This window comes from Falco naumanni, chromosome W, assembly GCF_017639655.2.
Source record: "Falco naumanni isolate bFalNau1 chromosome W, bFalNau1.pat, whole genome shotgun sequence".
Taxonomy (NCBI): domain Eukaryota; kingdom Metazoa; phylum Chordata; class Aves; order Falconiformes; family Falconidae; genus Falco; species Falco naumanni.
The window spans coordinates 28785030-28805238 of NC_054079.1; the positions used below are offsets into that span (position 1 = coordinate 28785030).

At 39.2% G+C, this 20209-nt stretch overlaps 1 protein-coding gene across 1 annotated transcript in view; it reads right to left on the reverse strand.

The window, feature by feature from the left end:
* The window catches only part of LOC121080399 (excitatory amino acid transporter 1-like), an 82013-nt gene extending 64972 nt beyond the window's left edge, over window positions 1-17041 (reverse strand). The window contains exons 1-3 of the mRNA XM_040578415.1: window positions 16794-17041; window positions 14907-15181; window positions 1054-1191 (exon numbers count right to left, since the gene is read on the reverse strand). Coding sequence (XP_040434349.1) covers window positions 1054-1191; window positions 14907-15087 — 319 coding nt within the window. The 5' untranslated portion in view covers window positions 15088-15181; window positions 16794-17041. The remainder of the gene's footprint in view (window positions 1-1053; window positions 1192-14906; window positions 15182-16793) is intronic.
* Window positions 17042-20209: the final 3168 nt, after the last annotated feature.

Here is a 20209-nt window from a genome sequence, read left to right on the forward strand (position 1 = left end):
ATCTAGGAGACACTGTTATGCCTGCAAACAGCAAGAATATTTATTCAGATCATTTACAGTCCAAAAGAGTAATATTACCAGCATGCAAGACCCTAGAGGAATCTTCTGGTTACAGCTTTGCCAAACAAAATACAGGAAATAAGAGATTTGATCATGGATGCCAAGAGTGGTCTTAAGACTGACTTAAGCATAAGACTTTTATCCAATGAATTATCCTATAATGTGTAAAAAAACCCACCCCAAAACAGTAGTGTCTATAAAATTGCACAGTAGTATACCTGTAAATGTTATAGCTTGTTATTTAGATATGGAATAATACCTGTATATTTACTTGAGTATCAGTTTTGTAGCAAATACGTAAGACCATTCTTTTTTTAAAAACCATTTGTGTGCTAAATGAGGTATTGTTCAGTGTAGAAAACAGTTTTTCCAGAATTTTTAGCAATAAAATGGGAAATTTCTTGTAATACATTGAAAAAATTCCTGTTGTATTTAAGGATTTTTTTAAAAAATAATTAAATCTGTCATTTGTGAATTGCATTGAGTTTTCTGTGATTATTCCCTGCCTGACTAAGGAAGCTTAAAATTTTGTTATTCACCTTGAAAATAAATGTCTCTACTTCAAAGGGAAACTCTAAGAATAATCCACTTAATATCGTGAGGCATTTGTATGATAAGACAAATCTCATAGATAGATAACATTTCTCTTTACCAAAAACATTTATATAATAATGTAAATGATTGTTACAAAAAAGGGGGCATTAAAAAGGATAAAGTGCTCCAAAGAATTTAAATGAAAAAAAAACATCAAAAAGAAGGGCATTGTTTGAATGCAAAAATGGGGAAAAGTATCTTTTTGCTTTTGTTTATATTAATTCAAACCTTTTGTTATATTGTCTCTAAAACAGCAATAGCAGTGGTATCTCTTTCTGCAGCTTATGACACTTCTGTTCTAACACATGAAATGTTATTTTTGTAATGAATTGATATGTGCATCTTTATCAAATTATTTAAAAGAAAACTTCAGAACAAAGAAACTGTTTCTTTTTTTACCTGTGACTAAACTCGATACAATTAGTGGCAGGACCAGCATTTGCAGCATTCTCATGAGTAGTTCTCCTGGAAATGAAAAGTACTTGACTTCCCGATAGCTCATTTTATATGATCGGAGAGAAAATCCAAGGATTATACCTGAAGAAAGGGAAAAGATATGACTTACTCTTCTAAAGTAGTAGTAACATCTGAGCATGATTATCTGTATAGTACTTACTTGATGTATTTGATTATAACATGCAGTTTTTACTATGCCCCAGATTGCACTCAAGTATCAACTACCTATGTGAGTAGTCCTACTGAAGCCAGTAAATTACTTTTTACTTTAACAGATTCAGGTTATTTCTCTTGCTATTTTTTAAAATCTGGATTAATGTAAAAGGTACATCCTGAGCTTTAATGAAAAGAAAACAGTCCGTGCTACTGCAGCTGAGTGCTTTGACTTCTAGGATTTTGAGTGTAATCATATATGCAATGCATATACATGCTAGCCACCAACCTTCAGAAGTCTTGTCCATGCCTGTTTTCTCTGTGGGGCCCGATCCTATAGATGTGCTTCAGGTTGGATGAGATAACCAGGAGATATTTACTTGAGAATCCCCTTGTGGTTAGGCCTTTACACAGTAAAACAGCATCAGGAGAGAAGTAGCTTTACACACGCCTACCTTCAGAAAGCAGCTAATGGGGTTGGAAGGTTTTACTGGATTAAGTGGTGGGTTTCAATGCCTGAGGGAGTGGGGTAAGGTAGTGCCTGAATCCATTTAGCTTGCTGGAACAGATGGTGCTTGAGATAAATTTACAAATGGGAGACATAGATGGGCTGATATGTGCGGCAACCCAAACTTCTCAGCTAGAACTTCTCAGATTTTGTGCTGTACTTGGCACCAACTGCTTTATTTGCTTATTTGGTTAATTATTTGGTTAACTAATACTAGTTACAATTTACTGAGTGTTAAATGATTTGGTGCCTATCTGATGTAGGTCTTTTATATCCAGCCAGGCAACACATGGCTGTATCTGGAACACTGCTTAACCATACAGATGGTGACACTCAACTATCCCTCTTTCCCACTCTTGACTCTATGTTCTTGCCCACTGCCTAGTACTGGCATTTGTGCTAATTGTGGCTGTAGAGAAAGTTGGATCAGATAATTGATCTTACTGCAAAAACAACTTATTTTACTGGGCTATTTTTTGGCCAGGTCAATTCCCTGAGGTAATTTGTTTGTATGACTGCACAAGTTTTGGTACCTTCACAAGGGAATAGGTAGAAATGTGCCTTGGAGAAGAGTTGGACTGACCTTCTTGGCAGATAGACAGACTTAGAGTTCCTAAAACTTTTCATGAAACTGCATCCTCATTGATGTTAGTCAGAAGTGTACTTAAGCTCACTTCTAGAGCTTGTTAGAACTTGGGTATGTCCTGAAAATGCCATAATATTGAACACGTGAAAATTGCTAGTTCCAGTTCTTAATCACTTTGTATTTTTTCTTTTTTTTTAAAAAAAATCAGATTTTAGATTGGTACATTCATACAACAGATAATATCTTCATGCCAAATTTTACTAGCTAAAATATGCTGTTATGCCTCCTACACTAGCTTATTTCCATCTGCTGATGTAAAGAAACATCTATAAATGATTTCAGTGTTCCCTGTCTGTCTGATCATGCTGTTAGGGACTTCATCAGGTTGGTTAAGTTAGAGGAGCCCAGAAGCGTCTTGTGTAGGACAGAAAATCTCAGTATTACAGAATGGGAGAAAAGTGCTTAGAGCACAATTGGAAGAAAGCATGGATTTCACGATATGGAAGAGAGTAGTGGGACTAGAAGGCATTTGTTTTAGTCTCATTCATGTTTTATGGATTCAGGTAGTCAAAGTGCATTTTGCATAAATGATTTTTTTAGGTAAAAGTAGATCATAAACAGCATAGAGTAAGGGCCGTTGAATTATTACTGATTAAAAGATCTGCCTTAGAGTCCCCTTCTTTTCAGTAAGATTTTAAATCCCACTGCAGTGTTACTGATTATTTTCTTTTTACATGGGAAACACATTTCTCAGATATAAAGAATCCATAGGGACCCTTTGTTTCTGCACCTAATGAGCACTACATTTTGACAACTGGATAACAAGCAAATAGACCTAGACCATTTTCTTACTTAGTTCAGTCCTGCAATTATTTCCACATGGATTAATCTCTGCACTAGTATAAAGCCTCACTGATGTTAGTAAGGGTTTCTGAGGCTGCTATAAGAACTAGTCTTTATGCTATGCTATAAGGGCAAAAATTAATAGAATCATAGAATATTTGGGGTAGGAAGGGACCTTTAAAGATCATCTAGTCCAACCCCCCCTGCAACGAGCAGGTACATCTTCAACTAGATCAGGTTGCTCAGAGCCCTGACCAACCTGACCTTGAATGTTTCCAGGGATGGGGCATCTACCAATTCTCTGGGCAACCTGTTCCAGCGTTCCACCACCCTCATCATAAAAAAAATCTTATAGAATCATAGAATCATTTAGGTTGGAAAAGACCTTTAAGTTCATCGAGTCCAACTGTAAACCTGACACTGCCAAGTCCACCACTAAATCACATCCCTAAATGCCACTCTTTTAAATACCTCCAGGGATGGTGACTCAACCACTTCCCTGGACAGCCTGTTGCAATGCTTGATAACCCTTTTGGTGAAGAAATTTTTTCCTAATAATCAATCTAAACCTCCCCTGGTGCAACTTGAGGCCATTTCCTGCACATGGATCAGGGCAATCCCAAGCACAAATACAGGCTGGGCAGAGAATAGATTGAGAACAGCCCTGAGGAGAAGGACTTGGGGGTGCTGGTGGACAAAAAGCTCAACATGGCCTGACAACGTGTCCTTGCAGCCCAGAAAGCCAACCATATCTTTTGCTGCATCAAAAGAAGCATGGCCAGCAGGTTGAGGGAGGTGATTCTCCCCCTCTGTTCTCATGAGACCCCACCTGGAGTACTGCGTTCAGCTCTGGGGCCCCCAACGTAAGGACATGGACATGTTGGAGCGAGTCCAGAGGAGGATCACGAAGATGATCAGAAGGATGGAACACCTCTCCTATGAAGACAGGCTGAGAGAGTTGAACTCCTTCAGCCTGGAGAAGAGAGGGCTCAGGGGAGACCTTATAGCAGCCTTCCAGTACTTAAAGGGGGCCTATAAGAAAGCTGGAGAGGGATTTTTTACAAGGGTATGTACTGACAGGGCAAGGGGTAATGGCTTTAAGCTGAAAGAGGGTAGATATAGATTAGCTATTAGGAAGAAATTCTTTACTGTGAGGGTGGTGAGACACTGGCACAGGTTGCCCAGAGAAGTTGTGGATGCCCCATCCCTGGCAGTGTTCAAGGCCAGGTTGGATGGGGCTTTGAGCAACCTGGTCTAGTGGAAGGTGTCCGTGCCCATGGCAGGGGGGTTGGAAATGGATGATCTTTAAGGTCCGTTCCAACACAAACCATTCTGATTCCTGTCATCTTATCACTTGTTATCTGGGAGAAGAGACTGACACCCACCTTGCTACAACCTCCTTTCAGGTAGCTGTAGAGAGCAATAAGGTCTCCCCTGAGCCTCCTTTCCTCCAGGCTAAACAACACCAGTTCCCTCAGCCACTCCTTGTAAGACTTGCTCTCTAGACACTTCAGCAGCCTTTGTTGCTCTTCTTTGGACATCCTCTAGTACCTCTACATCCCTCTTGAAGTGAGGGGCCCAAAACTGAACACAGTATTTGAGGTGAGGCCTCACCAGTGCTGAGTACAGGGGGAAAATCACTTCCCTAGTCCTGCTGGCCACACTGTTTTGGATACAAGCCAGGATGCTGTTGGCCTTCTTGGCCACCTGGGCACACTGCTAGCTCATATTCAGCTGGCTGTTGACCAATACCCCCAGGTCCTGTTCTGCCAGGAAGTTTTCCAGCCACTCGTCCACAAGCCTATAGTGTTGCTGTGTGGAGTTGTTGTGACCCAAGTACAGGACCCAGCACTTCTCCCTGTTGAACCTCACAATTAGCCTCAGCTCATCAGTCCAATCTGCCCAGATACCCTTGCAGAGCCTTCCTACCCTCAAGCAGATCAACGCTCCCAGACAACTTGGTGTCATCTCCAAACTTCCTGAGGGTGCACTCAATCCCCTTGTCCAGATTGTTGATAAAAATATTAAACAGGACTGGCCCCAATACTGAGCCATGGGGAACACCACTTGTGACTGGCCACCAACTGGATTTAACTCCATTCACCACAACTCTTTGGCCATCCATCCAGCTTTTTACCCAGTGTAGAGTACACTCGTCCAAGCCATGAGCAGCCAGTTTCTCCAGGAGAACGCTGTGGAAAATGGTGTCAAAGGCTTTACTAAGGTCCGGGTAGACAACATCCACAGCCTTTCCCTCATCCACTAGGCGGGTCATCTTGTGGTGGAAGGAGATCAGGTTTGTCAAGCAGGACCTGCCTTTCATAAACCCATGCTGTCTGGGCCTGATCCCTTAGTTGTCCTGCACGTGCCACGTGATGGCACTCAGGATGATCTGCTCCATAACCTTCCCCAGCACTGAGGTCAGGCTGATGGGCCTGTAGTTCCCCGGATCCTCCTTCCTGCCCTTCTTGTAGATGGGCATCACATTGGCTAACCTCCAGTCTGCTGGGACCTCCCCAGTTTGCCAGGACCGTTGATAAATGATGGAGAGTGGCTTGGCAAGCTCCTCTGCCAGCTCCCTCAGTACCCTCGGGTGGATCCCATCCAGCCCCATAGACTTGTGCATGTCTAAGTGGAGCAGCAGGTCGCTAACCGTTTCCTCCTGGACTGTGGAGACTTCATTCTGCTCCTCCTCCTCCCTGTCTTCCAGCTCAAGGGACTGAGTACCCAGAGGGAAGCTGGCCTGGAAGATCTTAAAGACTGAGGCAAAGGAAGCATTAAGTCCCTCAGCCTTTTCCTCATCCTTTGTGGCAATGTTCCCCGCCGCATCCAATAAAGGATGCAGATTATCCTTGGCCCTCCTTTTGTTTCTAATTTATTTGTAAAAACTTTTTTTTTGCTACCTTTTATGGCAGTGAATTTGAATTTTAGTGAATTTGATTTCAGGAAATATACAGAATCATAAAATCATAGGATATAAGGTTAAGCAATAACTTAGTAGTAGCTGATAGGATAAAGATATAACTTCTAGTTACCTTAGGCAATTATAATACTAAAAAACACACCTCTAGGAGGAGATTTTATATGTAAATGTAGGACCACCTTAGTACAATAAGCTAGACAAAAATTAGAACATGTGCAAATGAGCTTTTATACAAGTGACCAATCAACTATTTCAGTGTGATGCTTTTTCTTGTTACTATTTTGTATAAAAGACACTGCATGTTTCCTAAAAGGTGTGCTGACTGCTATCTTTTATGGCAGTGGCCAGCCTGAGTTCTAGCTGGGCTTTGAACCTCTCTAATCTTCACTCTGCATAGCCTCGAGACATCCTTATGGTCCTCCGGAGTTGCCTGCCCCTTCTTCCAAAGGTGGTAAACTCTCCTTTTTTCCCCTGAGTTTCAGCAAACCCTCTCTGTTCAGCCAAGCCAGTCTTCTCCCCCACTGGCTCGTCTTTTGGTACATGGGAACATCCTGCTCCTGCACCTTTAAGAGTACCTTCTTGAAGAATCTTGAGCCTTCCTGGACCCCTTGGCCCTTCAGGACTGTCTCCCAAGGGACTCTGTCAACCAGGCTCTTAAACAGGCCAAAATCTGCCCTCTGGAAGTCCAAGGTAACAGTTCTGCTGACCCCCCTCCTTACTTCTCCGATCACTATGCCCAAGACATCCTCTGACCACCACATCACCCATCAGTCCTTCTCTGTTTGTAACCAGCAGGTCTAGTGGGGCATCTCCCCTGGTTGGCTCACTGACCAGCTGTGTCAGGAAGTTACCTTCCACACACTCCAGGAACCTCCTAGACTGTTTCTTCTCCATTGTGTTGTATTTCCAGCTGAGATTCAGTAGGTTGAAGTCCTTCATGAGAACAAGCGCTAGAGAACGCAAGACTTCTCCCAGCTGCTTGTAGAATGTTTCATCTGCCTCTTCATCCTGGTTGGGTGGTCTATAACAGACTCCCACCAGGATGTCTGCCTTGTTGGCCCTCTCCCTGATTCTCACCCATAAACACTCAACCCTGTTGTCACCATCATTCGGCTCTAGGCAGGTGAAACACTCCCTGACACACAGGGCTACCCCACTGCCTCTCCTTCCTTGCCTATCCCTTCTGAAGACTTTGTAGCCATCCATTGCAGCACTCCAATCATGTGAGTTATCCCACTATGTTTCAGCGATGGCAATTATGTCATAGTCTTCCTGCTGCACGATGGCTTCCAGCTCCTGTTTGTTGCCCATGCTTCAGGCATTGGCATAGATGCACTTCACCTGTGCTTTCGATCTCACCTCCAACCCTGGCATGACACCCCCAGGCTCATCTCTAACAAGCTTGGTTTTATCCCCTTCCCCCTTTGAATCTAGTTTAAAACTCTCTCAATGAGCCCTGCTAACTTTTGACCTAGGATCCTTTTCTCACTTTGAGACACCTGAAACCCATCTGTTGCCAGCAGGCCTGGTGCCGTATAAACTGATCCATGATCAAACCCCCCAAAATTTAGCCTTTTATACCCAGAGCAAAGTATTGATCTGTGTGAACTTCTAATTGCATGCCCCATCATTCCTTGCAAGTGGCAGTATAGAAGAAAACACTACTTGAGCTCCTGATCTCTCAAGTAGTCTTGATTGCCTTTAGACTTCTTTTCGTTTGGACTTCATCATTGTCTACTTGGAAGACCAGTAATGGGTAGTAATCAGAGGTCTGTACCAGACAATGGAGTTTTCTAGTAACATCCCTTACCTGGGCCCCAGGGAGGCAGCAGACTTCCCTATGAGTTGGGTCTGGTCAGCATATCAGGCCCTCCGTTCCTCTCAGAGTGGAGTTGCTGATTACAATCACCTTTTCTTCCTAGCAGAGCTGGTTGTGATGTACGGGGTTGACCAACTCTCCCTAGGCAACTCCTCCAAGCTGGATGGGCTTTCTTCCACATCATCGTTTTCCTAGCTTTCAGGTTTCAGAGCCATATATCTAATGTATAGGGATACCTGGGAAGGTGAAATAGGCTGGGGAGTGGTTCGACTGTTGCCTCTAGCATGGACCTGCTTCCATTCCTCCCCATCACTTTAGGTCCCCTCCATCTGCCTGGTGTCCTGGTTTCAGCTGGGTAGTTAATTTTCTTCTTAGTAGCTGGTGCAGTGCTGTGTTTTGGCTATGATGTGAGAACAATGTTGATGGGACACTGATGTTTTTAGTTGTTGCTGGGTAACATTTATAGCAAATCAAGGACATTTCGGTTCCTTGGGCCCTACCAGCAAGAGGGCTGGGGGGTCACAGGACATTGGGAGGGGACACAGCCAGGACAGGTGACCCAAACTATCCAAAGAGGTATTCCATACCATGGGATGTCGTGCTGAGTATATAAACTGGGGGAAGAAGAAGGAAGGGGGGGACATTTGGCATTATGGCATTTGTCTTCCCAAGTAACCGTTACGCGTGATGGAGCCCTGCTTTCCTGGGGATGGCTGAACACCTGCCTGCCCATGGGAAGTAGTGAATTAATTCTTTGCTTGCATGCGTGGCTTTTGCTTTACCTATGAACTTGTTCTTATCTCAACTCTTGAGTTTTACATTCCTTTTCAATTCTCCTCCCCATCCCTCTGGGTGAGGGGGAGTGAGCAAGCAGCTGTGTGGTACTTGGTTGCCAGCCAGGGTTAAACCACAACAAGTAGGTAGGGGAGCCTCTGCTTCTCGTGATGTGTCCATCCAGTGCATTTGTCTCAGTGTTGGTAGAGGGTGGCTCCACCAGTCTATCTCCCTCTCACACTCTCTGATACTCCTTAACCTTTCCGCTTCCTCTTTGAGCTCTGCCAGCAGGCTGAGCTGATCATCTACCTGGTCCCACCTCACACAGGTGTTATCTCTGCTGTCCTCCAGTAGCAGTGACAGGCTCAGGCACTCCCAGCAGCCCGTGACCTGGGCAGCTGCATGTTCACATGTGAGCTCCATCAGGGTCACCACATGCTTTCTGGCGCTGGCTTTTGGCCGAGTGGAAACCATGGCTAGGTTTCTTCTGGGGTGGCAATGACCACTACTGGAGCTCACCTCTTTGAGCCGTTAAGTGAATGATGCTCTCCCTGCGGGAACTACCGTTCACCACGCAACACTCCTGATGACTCGTGCTCCCTGGGGGCTGCTTTTGTACGCGTGGAGGTTTGGCTGCCTCCACTCCTGGCCCCGCCTACGCTGAGTCAGAGCTGCCGCTCGTCAGGGTCTCAACGCTTCCCGCTGGGGCGGGGGGGGGAGCGCTGGGAGACTCTCCTCCTTCTGCCCTGGCTTCTCGGTTTTGCCGGTTCACGGAAAGCTCCCCATGGTCCCTCGGCGTGATCCTCTGCTCCGGAACACCTCTGCCGGAGTAGCACGCCTCGGAGACTTATATTCTACTAGCATTCAAGGAAATTTCTTGTAAAATCTCTTAGGAACCACGTAAAGATCCTAAATATTTAATGCAATAGCATATACTGCATTCCACTCAGGATACCCTTGAAATCTGCTTTGTAAGAAGTGTTATTACATAAATTAATTGAAATTGAATTTATAGAGAGAGTTCTGAGAAGCTCATTAGTGCCTAAATTTTCACCTGTATGAAGAGTGCAGTGAATGTAAGTTTCTCTGAATTGTTTTTGACCACTCAGAAATGTTACTTTTCAGCACCACTTTGCAAGTTCACTGGTTTGACAGCTTAGAGCAAATAAGAAGGTTGTAAGGTTGTATTTAGCACATTTTGTACCTTTACTGTGTATATATGCACAGGTACTGTCTCCAGAATGCACAATTGTGATTCACAAAGTAGCCAACTATATTGTTCTTACTCTATGCCAGATATGGCAGTTCAACAACCACTGCTGTTTCATTTCAGTAACACGAGAGTATACAATAAGAAATTAAGACTGTGATAATAAATTAACATTATTTTATTTTGAAAGTAACTAATAAACTAGCATACTGTTTATATTTCACAGTTTGACTTTCATTACTGGGTACTTAATTGCAGAATTAAAGTTCTTGCTATTTCTATACTTTTTCTCCTTTTGGAAAAGGATCATCTTTGAGTTTTTAACTTTCTCTGGGCCTTACAGTGTCTGTTTAATTTTTTTTCCCTAAATTATAAATATTTTTTAACCTCAAATAGAATTAAGGTTTTGCTTAGCAATGTTGTCAAGATATTACTTAGGAAGGTTTTGTCACTTGGTGAGAAAGAGCAGTTGTGCTGGGCAGGTTCTTTAGGAGAGCATTGGGACAGAGGCAGCCTCTGTGTTCAGCATAAATAGAATAATTTATCCCTAGCTGTCCTTAAACTGTCTTGATTTTCTTGTATATGTCTTAACCTTTTGTCTGGTATTGCATTTCTTTATGTTTTACCATATTTTCTCACCTTGACTCACCTCACACAGCTGTTTCCCCTATAGTGATGCATTATTCTCATGCAAATTTTACCAAGGTTGCCTTAGGCACTGTCATGGAGTTCATTGTCACTGTGTAATGGGGTTAAATACTCTTCTCTGGGTATGTCAGCCTTGGTCTTCAGTGGATACAGAGGATCTGCCAGTAGCATAAATGATGTCGCTTCAATAGACAAGAGACTGTCTTTTTTGTGGGTGTTATCCAGGATTCTGTCTACCTCTGTATCACAGGCTTGTACCTCTTTGGAGTCATTTTAACTTATTGTTCAGACCAGCAGTGTGTTGAGATAGGAGAATCTGCTACTCTGCACAGCTTTCCACTGCTCATATATTTCAGGTTGTGGAGGATTGGGGTTTTTTGCCTTCTGTATTATGAAGGAGCATCTGCAAGCTTTATTTAACTCTCTGCTTTTTCAGGGACATAGGGACATTGGTAATGCCTTCATCTCTCCTGTCTTCTTCCTGTACTTTTAACTAGCTGTTTTTATCATAAGGATGTTGGAAAGTTTTGGGTTCCTATATATGGTGCATGCTGTTGTTGTAGAACAGAAGTTGTATGGGCCTATCTACATTTTACATCTATTGTGAGATTGCCTGCAATTACAGAGGACTGGGTTCCATAACACAGCCAGATCCTGCACTCCCTTCAGTGGACAGGTAGCCAGACAGAAACCAGAACTGGATCCATCTCTGTCCCCCTTGAATGTCCCAGTAGACAGCTGTGGCATATAACTTCGGCAATGTAAAGAGGATTTTAGCTAACAATTTTGAGCTATGATGTCTTCTTAGCTATGCAGAAATTGCTTTTTATAGTACTTGCTCCACAACCTCTGCTTCTCTGAGCCCATCAATTAAAACAGTATTTCTCTGTGAACAGCTTCTCAGGATCTCTGCTCAGCAGCTCTATGTGTCTCAATCTTTCCTTCAGTACAAGTTCAGAATCCACAGGAGAATTGTTGGCATTTAGGAGTCCTGCCAGAGTAGTCTGGACTCCTGTGACATTTTTGGAAAATGAGAGGTAGGTAGCAGAAAATGAAGATACCCTTCCTTCAGCAGGCTATCTGAAAGGAAGGCATTTTGAGGACAGGATGATGAATCTAAGTAGCCTGGGAGAGAGGGCAGCACCTGAGATTTTGCCAGTAATTTGGCTAGCACTTCAAAGTTTGTAAGACTTCCTGCAGATTTTCCATGAGCCACCAGGACCCCTAGCCTACCTTAAATTGTTCCTGATCATCATGGCACTGAATTCACCAGCAGTCAGCTTCCCAAATTTGTCTCACATATTTGTTCTTGTCTATTTGCTCTTGCAAGATCCACTGCAAAAAACTAATTTAATATTTCTAGGGGTGCCAACAGAATCTGAAACACTTTATTATAAATCACTCACTGATCATGCTTTTCTCAAAGTTTCTCAAAGGGCTTGAAAGCAGTTTAAATTTCACTAAAAATAGCAACAACAATGATAAGGATGATGTTTAGACAGACCCTAACTATGCAAAATGTGAAGTCAGAAGGACTTTTCTTGAGGTTTTTGGGAAATAGAGAATAGTGCATAAGCAATTCTCAACATGAATTTTAACTTCTGGCATCTTTATGATTAGATTTTTAAAGACTAATTGCTTTTGTATTGCATCAGCTAGTGAATTCAATTTAGAATTCAGTTCAGAATCAGGGTAACAACAGAAGTTAGGGTAAACAGCTATATTTCTTTTAATCATGTGAATGTCAGAAAATCTCTGCTCTGCTTGCAAAATATCAGTATGAAAAACAAACAAATGACTGTTGCAGCTACCCACTTCATAACAAAGTGCATGTCATGTTTCTACAGACACAAACTCATCTGACAAACTCAAGTGCCTGTTATAAACTACAGTCCTGAAACTTGGCTAAGATGTATGATCCTATCCACTTAACCTCTACCAGCATCAATCCTGCTCAGCAAAGAAGTTGGAACATCTCTATTAAAATAGACTTTTTCACATCAGTCCTTTGACAAGAGGCCTGAAATAAATGTTTCTGAAGAAAAGTTGCACTCTTTAAAGCTAAAATTTTGCTTTTCCTGAATTTAGTCTTTATGAAAATTGCTGGACCAACAGCCCTAAAAACTGATGTCATCTGTTCAGATTACAGAGCGTATTAATCATAATTTTTTGTAAATGATTCGACCCTGACCTAAGTATAGTTTGGTTTCCACCTACATTCACATCCAAGCATCTCTGATGAGACAGCCAGTGGTGCTAATTGGTGGATTAATTTCACAATGTTGATTACTGTCTGCTAGGAAAGGGATCAAGCCCACCATCTGATTTTCCACAGATCTCCAAACAACTGAGAGATAACAATTTAGTCCTTGCCAAACTAGACAGATGCAGTCCAACCACTGAGTATTTTCCAAACTCTTTAGCCAGCTCTTCCCTACTTCTTCCCCATTTCCATAACAGAAAAAAACTCTCAACCCCCCCAAGTTTTTACCTTTTTATGAGCTACCAAGTGTGAATTTGTTGTTCTAATCATATATATACTATAAAATTGCACCACAAATAACAAATGTGAGAAAATTTTGAATATTCCATCATAGTAGATGTTTTTCCAGATATTATACCAGATATGTCTATAGGTTCATGAGCAGAATTTGAGCAGCAGGCTCATCCTAGGCTGTACATTTTCATCAGTTCTCCAATTTGTGTTCCAGCCTTACTGGTACTCTGCCATTGCTGTAGGTGGTAGTGGAGCTGCGGTCAGACGTTTGCTGCTGGTCATCTAAAGCTAAATTGGAACATGCAATAACAGTAAAAACACTTGTCCAGCCTACAGTTCTCACATTGCCAAATTTATGGGAGTCATACGAGCTAGATGACAGTGAAAAAATTGCAAGAGTGCTTTGGTCTTGTGCAGTATAGACAGGTGACAATCTAAGAATTGCATTCCTTTGAGGTTGGATAGTTTCAAAACCTGCTTAGTTTGTTCTGCCTTTCCTGACCATTGTAGGTAAAATGCCTAAATGCCTTTTACCCTGATATTAATGAGGGGTTTGCACTGAACACATTTTTATTTAGTAATTAAAAGCACCTGTTATCAAACACTGTTGATAAATATGAGAATGACATTTCTGTTATACTAACAAAGTACTTTATTTTACCCACATGAAAATTAATATAATTGTCTCTCAGAAAAAGACCATCAAACCTAAATTTAATTTAAAATAACTCTGCAGATGTGGTATCAAGCACCAATAATGGTAAAGCCCTAAAATTTTAGATTCCTAAAAAAAATTGTAGAAACAGTAAGCAGATTTATGTGAAACAGCATCATCAAGGATATTAGGGCCTACATAGGTGTAGGATATATACTCCTATCTTTAAGTGCTAACATTTGGGCTTTGATTAGCAGATTCACAGTTATATATTTTAAACTAATTAGAAAATAAAAATTAAAATAGTACAGTAAAATTTGCTCACACTGTAAGGAATGGTATTTCATGAAACCTCTAGTGTCATTTAGAAGAGTTATCTGTACTTAAAGGAAAATTAGCAAAAGTGATCACATAATTATATAAAGGAAATTTTGTTTAAAAATTTGTATGTTTTTCTCAGAAGGTTCTCTTTCTAATGTAAATTCAAAATGTGTAGCTATATTTTAAATTAACATTTTGGTGCATTTCAAATCTAAATGCTGTTTGGTGTTCTAGATTCCTTGCCATACATTCTAAAAAGGCATTTAATCAGGTGCTATCTTGCAGTCCTTTGAACAAGTGGCATTTCCATTGTTGCCGCAATTGCATCTGAAAAATGCATGTGTAAGATTGAGCAACTGAGAGAACATAAACTTGTACTTAGGTTTGATTGTTTTGCATTTATCAAGGGAAAACAAAAGATTGAGGCTCTAATATATACCTTTGCTTAGAAATGTCACCCTTTAATTTTAATTTCATTCATTGAGGACTTCTGTTTGTCATAGCAAGGTGTTAATTTTGGGTGGATCAGGTAAATAAAAGTTATATCCTGAGCATTTTGCTGCAGCTGATTTTGGTAGAAAAATATTTAATTGAGAACATTCAATTCAGTTATTGTACCTGATTCTTTAAGAGAAGAATCCATAAACCAGCTGTTTTCTTTCACCAAAATTCTCCTTTAGGAATACTAAAATAATTAAAACAGCTCTTCCCAAAACTTCAACATGCAGCTGTCAAAGCCAGAACATTCTTATCAGTGCAGAAGAATCTGAGATCTCATTTTTAATGCAAATTGCCCTGGCAAATCATCATTGTCAAATGCATTGGAGAATAGAATATTCCTATTGAACAAATTACTCACCAAGAATCACAGCAACAATGGTGAAGAGCACAAAGGCATTCCTCAATAAATAACTTTTAACATCATCCTTTGTTATGCTCTGCATTTTTTTTTTTGCCAAAAGTGTATGTTTCTGGACTCCTTGTTGAAAGCATTCCATCCTACTTCCAGTTTTTGGATCTTCTCTGTTACCTTTAGTCATCTATCTTGCAGAAAGTTTTCTCTTACAATTAACTTTTGTCAATATTGCTTCAGAAAAGTGGAAGACCCTTTTCTGTTGGAGGTACTGGAGAAACCTGTACGACAAGAAATATCAAATATCGCAGTAAGGTTTTAGAGGAATGATTAGCCATATGTTTACATGGAAGCAAATAATCTTTCTGTTTCAGTAAAATTTATATGTTTTGCAATATCTAAGTTGTTGATTGCATTTTTTGATAAATAGCCTCAATGACTGTTAGAAGAACTCTTTGAAAGTATTATAGAATCATAAAATAGTTTAGGTTGGAAAAGACATTTAAGATCATGGATTGATCAGATATATGTCCTGTATTTTCAGAAATTAATCTGAATTTGCTGTCATGCTGTAAAACCCAGGAGTAATTTTTTTTTGCAGTTGCTAGAGTTATACTAATGTAAAATTGGTACAATTTATAGAAGCATAAGGTGCTATAGTATTAAAAATTATGTCAGCCTTGCTTTTCATCTGTTTAGCAGGCTCATGTTATCTGAAAAAAAATCTAGCTCACCTTTGCATTAACTATTGAAGAGAATATTTTGCTTGAACTGGAAAGTTTAAAACATTCTGCATTTCAGATGTTTTAAAATGGTTGAATGCATTGACTGAATTCCTCCTTTTCACATGGCAAAACACAGCAGGAATAGTTTATTTATCCCTCAACCACTATTTAGAAGTTTTCTCTGACAATTTTATGTTGATAACTTCATCTTTGAAGTCTATAAATTATTCAGAGCACATCTGTAAAACATCAGAATTTATATCTCACTTGTCGATTCAGACTGTGATACAAATACACATTGCAATGTAATGCTTAGCTTGGTCTGACATCAGTTATGGAGTTATAATCTGAGTTTAAGAAATCACACACTGAATCAACCTTGAAATGTTTTAATATTAAAAATCCTTCATTAGGACATTATTTTTCATTTTAAAATTATTTTTTTTGTGGCTTCTTGGTATGAATTTATTTAATAATGGAATCTGTACAAAGATGTTTTCCAGACTTTTTTCTGAAGTATTATTTAATACACCAGCATGTTTTTATGAAGAAAATAGAAATTCATAAATTGTTAGTTAGTTGCTTCCACTGAAATCACTCTCTGTTTATATACAGTCCAACTCTAACATCATACTTTTAATAAATCTAGTACCTAAATACTTTTTTAAGGAAGCACTTAACATATAAATACACAAGGTTTTCAAACAGCATGTTTTAGAGTAAATAACATGTTGTAACAAATTTATTTTGATGGGATTGGTCACTGCTTTTACCATATGTTTGAAGATTGGCACTTAGTGCACTATTCTCTCTGAATTTCGACAGAATAATATGTACTTTCCTTCTTTAGAGAGTGAAAACATTTTTAGACTGAGCTAGATATTTAAATTAATAAGTATTCTAGCTTGGACACGACTACTGTGTGCAAAAAGGATTTTTTTCAGAACAATTAATTTTCAGTATTTTGTAAAAAAACAGATTCATTTGCAGTGTTTTTTCTTTTCAGGATGATTAATGCAGCTAATCTGTCCTTTATAACTTACATTAAGTTCAAGACAGAACATGGGTACAGCCAAAAAGATCATTACATTAAGTAACATACAAAGGAAGACAGTGAAAAATTAAGACTCCATACTCAAAACACCACGAAGCAGAATGATCAGCTCACCTTTTCAGATCTTCAGTACTCTAAGACCACGGTGGTGTCAGTGAAGGTAGGGGTTTCCCAGCAAATACAACAGAGCTGCGAAGTTGAGCTACCGGGAGACAGAGAAAACTAACAATCTGCATATGCTTTGGAATACAGAAATTTACTAACACTGTAACTTAAGGAAAGGGGAGGAGACTCTTAGCCCAACTCTGAAAAAAATAAAAACACATCAGAAGAGAAGGGAGAGCTGAGCTTCTGGAATATTGATTAGTCTTGGCACAGTGAAAGCAGGGTCACTTTGTTTTTCCTTTTAGACCATTTTCACGCTTTGTCAATTCAGCTTCATTAGAAATGCAAAATCAGAACCCAGGAAAAATCGAAGGATGAGATGGCACATACACACAGAGAACTTGAGACACTGGAATGCTTCTTCATTAGATATCCCAGACTGGAAATATGAAAAGCCTAAGCATAATTATATAACACTATTCCTGTGCTTTTTAAAATAAATGGTAAAATAAGTGAGCATGCTAGTTTGTTCTGAAAAGAAACATGGTGTGAGTCTATAACATATTTTCTAATTTTTAAAGACAGTTATTCATGAACTACTCTTCCCAGGGTGGGGAAGCAGACATATCTTTCAGAAGCAACTGGAACATTATCAAGAATAGAGAAAAACATAATCAGCTATAATTTTTTGTATGTTTCTTGTAGATATTCAAAATACATTATGAGACTTGCCTCTTGTTTAGCAATTTAAACTCACTGGTACTAAGCCCCATTCAGCCTGTTTCAGTAGCATGGAATGAATTGATGAAGGGAAAAGCAGAAAACAAAAACATCCACTTTTGAGAAATGTGGCCTTCAGTTATTTTAGCATTTAAATTTTGCACTATTGAAAATATATTTGCAGAAAGAGTCTGGGGAATTTCCAAAAACCTTCTTTCACTGTTTAGAGGAACACTTTTGTTTTAAAATTTGGTAAAGTCAATTTAAAATAATCAATAATTATATTTCAGTGCAACTTTAATGAGATTAAGTGTATTTTCTAATAAGATAAACAAATATTGTAAATGGAAGTTTATATAAATGTATGCTAAACATATAATTAAGAAGTTTCTTTATAGATGATGTGGCTTTTAATGGTTTTTTTCCTGAAAAGCCATTTTAAATATACAAAAATAATCTTATGTACTAGGCATACAAAAAAATAGTTAGGTATGAAATAAAATTAAGAGAAGTGTTACTTCCATGTGGTCACAGTAATGGTTTTGCTAAAGTGTTTTCTAATTTAAATGTGTTTCAAATAATGATGTAAAACAGAGAAAAATAATCTTACAGTATAATGCAAACTTGCTTGTGATTAATGTAGGTTTCTCAAGAAAGAAAGCAAACATCTGAATTAACTTATTTATTATTCATTTACTTTAAAAAGCAAGAAAATTTGTTAACTGCTTATGTTGCAATGTCTATCTCATTCTTATTTTTCATGGTGCAGTTTTTAAATACTTTCACTGTTTTGCCTAGAGATGGGAATTGACCTCTGAACTGACATTTGGCCTTTAGTGATCTGCTTGTTTGATGTTTCTTTTTGGAATATCGCATGCTTTCTGTGAAACCTCCATATAAAAACTTCATTCTGCCCTCTGTTCATATGAATAGTAATGTTCCAGTTGCCTTAATGGGACAGGGCTCAGGACCCATATGAGGTGATCCAAAACTATGGCATCATTTAATGCATTCATTAATAATTGAGTCTATGAGAAATGAGGATAATCCTGTGAGAGAATTAGCTATTCAGTGAGACAAAATGAAAATAGACAATAAGTAGTCATACAACTTAGCTTAGCTTCAGCAGCGATACTTTTATTATTAGCTCTCAGTGAGTAACAGACTTTAATACACAGTGCTTAGAAAAACAAAATATTAATTGCATTTGGCAACATGTTCTTATTTAAAAATTTCTTTCCAACTTTTTTTCTCTCTCCTTCCTTTCCTGACATCCATTTCTTTTATTGATTTTCTTAGCTTTGATAGTAAAATAAGGAAACTAAACTATATAAAGAGTACTATCCTTTATATTACAATAAACATGTATTTTAGATATCCCTGGATAACAATAAATAAATCACAGTTCATAGTACAGTGTCACCCTTCAATACATAAAATTACAATGCACCCACTGGAATTTCCTTTTACATACATCATCTCAAAAGTAAATTCATTACCCAGTGTGCAAAATCAAAGAAAAAGTCTAATACAAGACAGTGCTTTTAATACAAAGTTGTGCAAGTTTGGGTGCTAGATGAGCTAGCACACCTTGGTAGTTTCCACAATCAGATTTATACACGATTACATGAATATTAATTTGTTAACTTCCAACCCTCTAACACTGATTGGATGGTAATCTGCATAATGGTTACACAATCTTATTGGTTAACTATGCATGCTCATTGAGGAAGGGTCTCTTTGTGGGCCAGGGTATCTGGTGTAAGGGGTGTGATTTTTAATATAATGAAGGTAGTTCACTTAAGGACACATCTTTGGCTTGATTGCAAGAGTCTTGCGTTTGGAACTTTCCAGGATGTAATTGTTCTTCAAAGTCACCTTGTCCTAAGCAGCAATTACTTCAGTTAATCATCCTTGATAGTTCTTTGAATGGGACATCCTGAGTTGAAATAATGTGTGCATTCTGTTTCTTCAAGAATATGTGCAGATTGTTAAACAAAACCATATGTTCATATAGTATTTGTTAAGTTAGCTTATACATTCTGGTTACAAAATTTGATAACACATACACAATAGATTTAATAGTTTAACAATTTTAACAATATTTAAGACTAGGACTAGGACAAATTTAAAATGTTACTGGTTAAGTCTGTAATTTTCAGTAGTATTATTTTCTAGGAAGAGCGACTTAAAATATAATAGTTACTAGAAGCACTGTAGGAATTAGATTGGATGAGTCAACACTAAGAATATACAAAAGCATTGGTATGCTTTGTAGAGTAACACAGAGCAGCAGTTATTGGTGTTACCACCAATTTTATATTGATGTGCTTCAGGGCTTTTTCAGTAAAAATAAACAAAAGACCTAAGGCCCTGATGAAACTGTCTGTCTTTTGACATTAGTTCAGCACTCTTAATTTGTGCTTTGGGTTTCAGTTTCAGCCCTTCTTTGACAATGCATCAGGTAGTTTGCAAAGCAGAGAAATGCAAGTATGGGGTAAGGACTGGCTTTAACTTGAACCTTGTCCTCCCAGGCAGTGTGGATTCAGCCAGCTGAAAGATTGCGTCATGGTAAACTCAAGCCCTGTTTGGTTGTGGCTAACAAAATCAGTCAGTAAATGTACTTTGCATGTCAGCAAAGTATCAAGTGCTTTCGTAAAATAAGTAAAGGTATTAGAGTGGAAGCTGCTGTTCAAACATAAAAG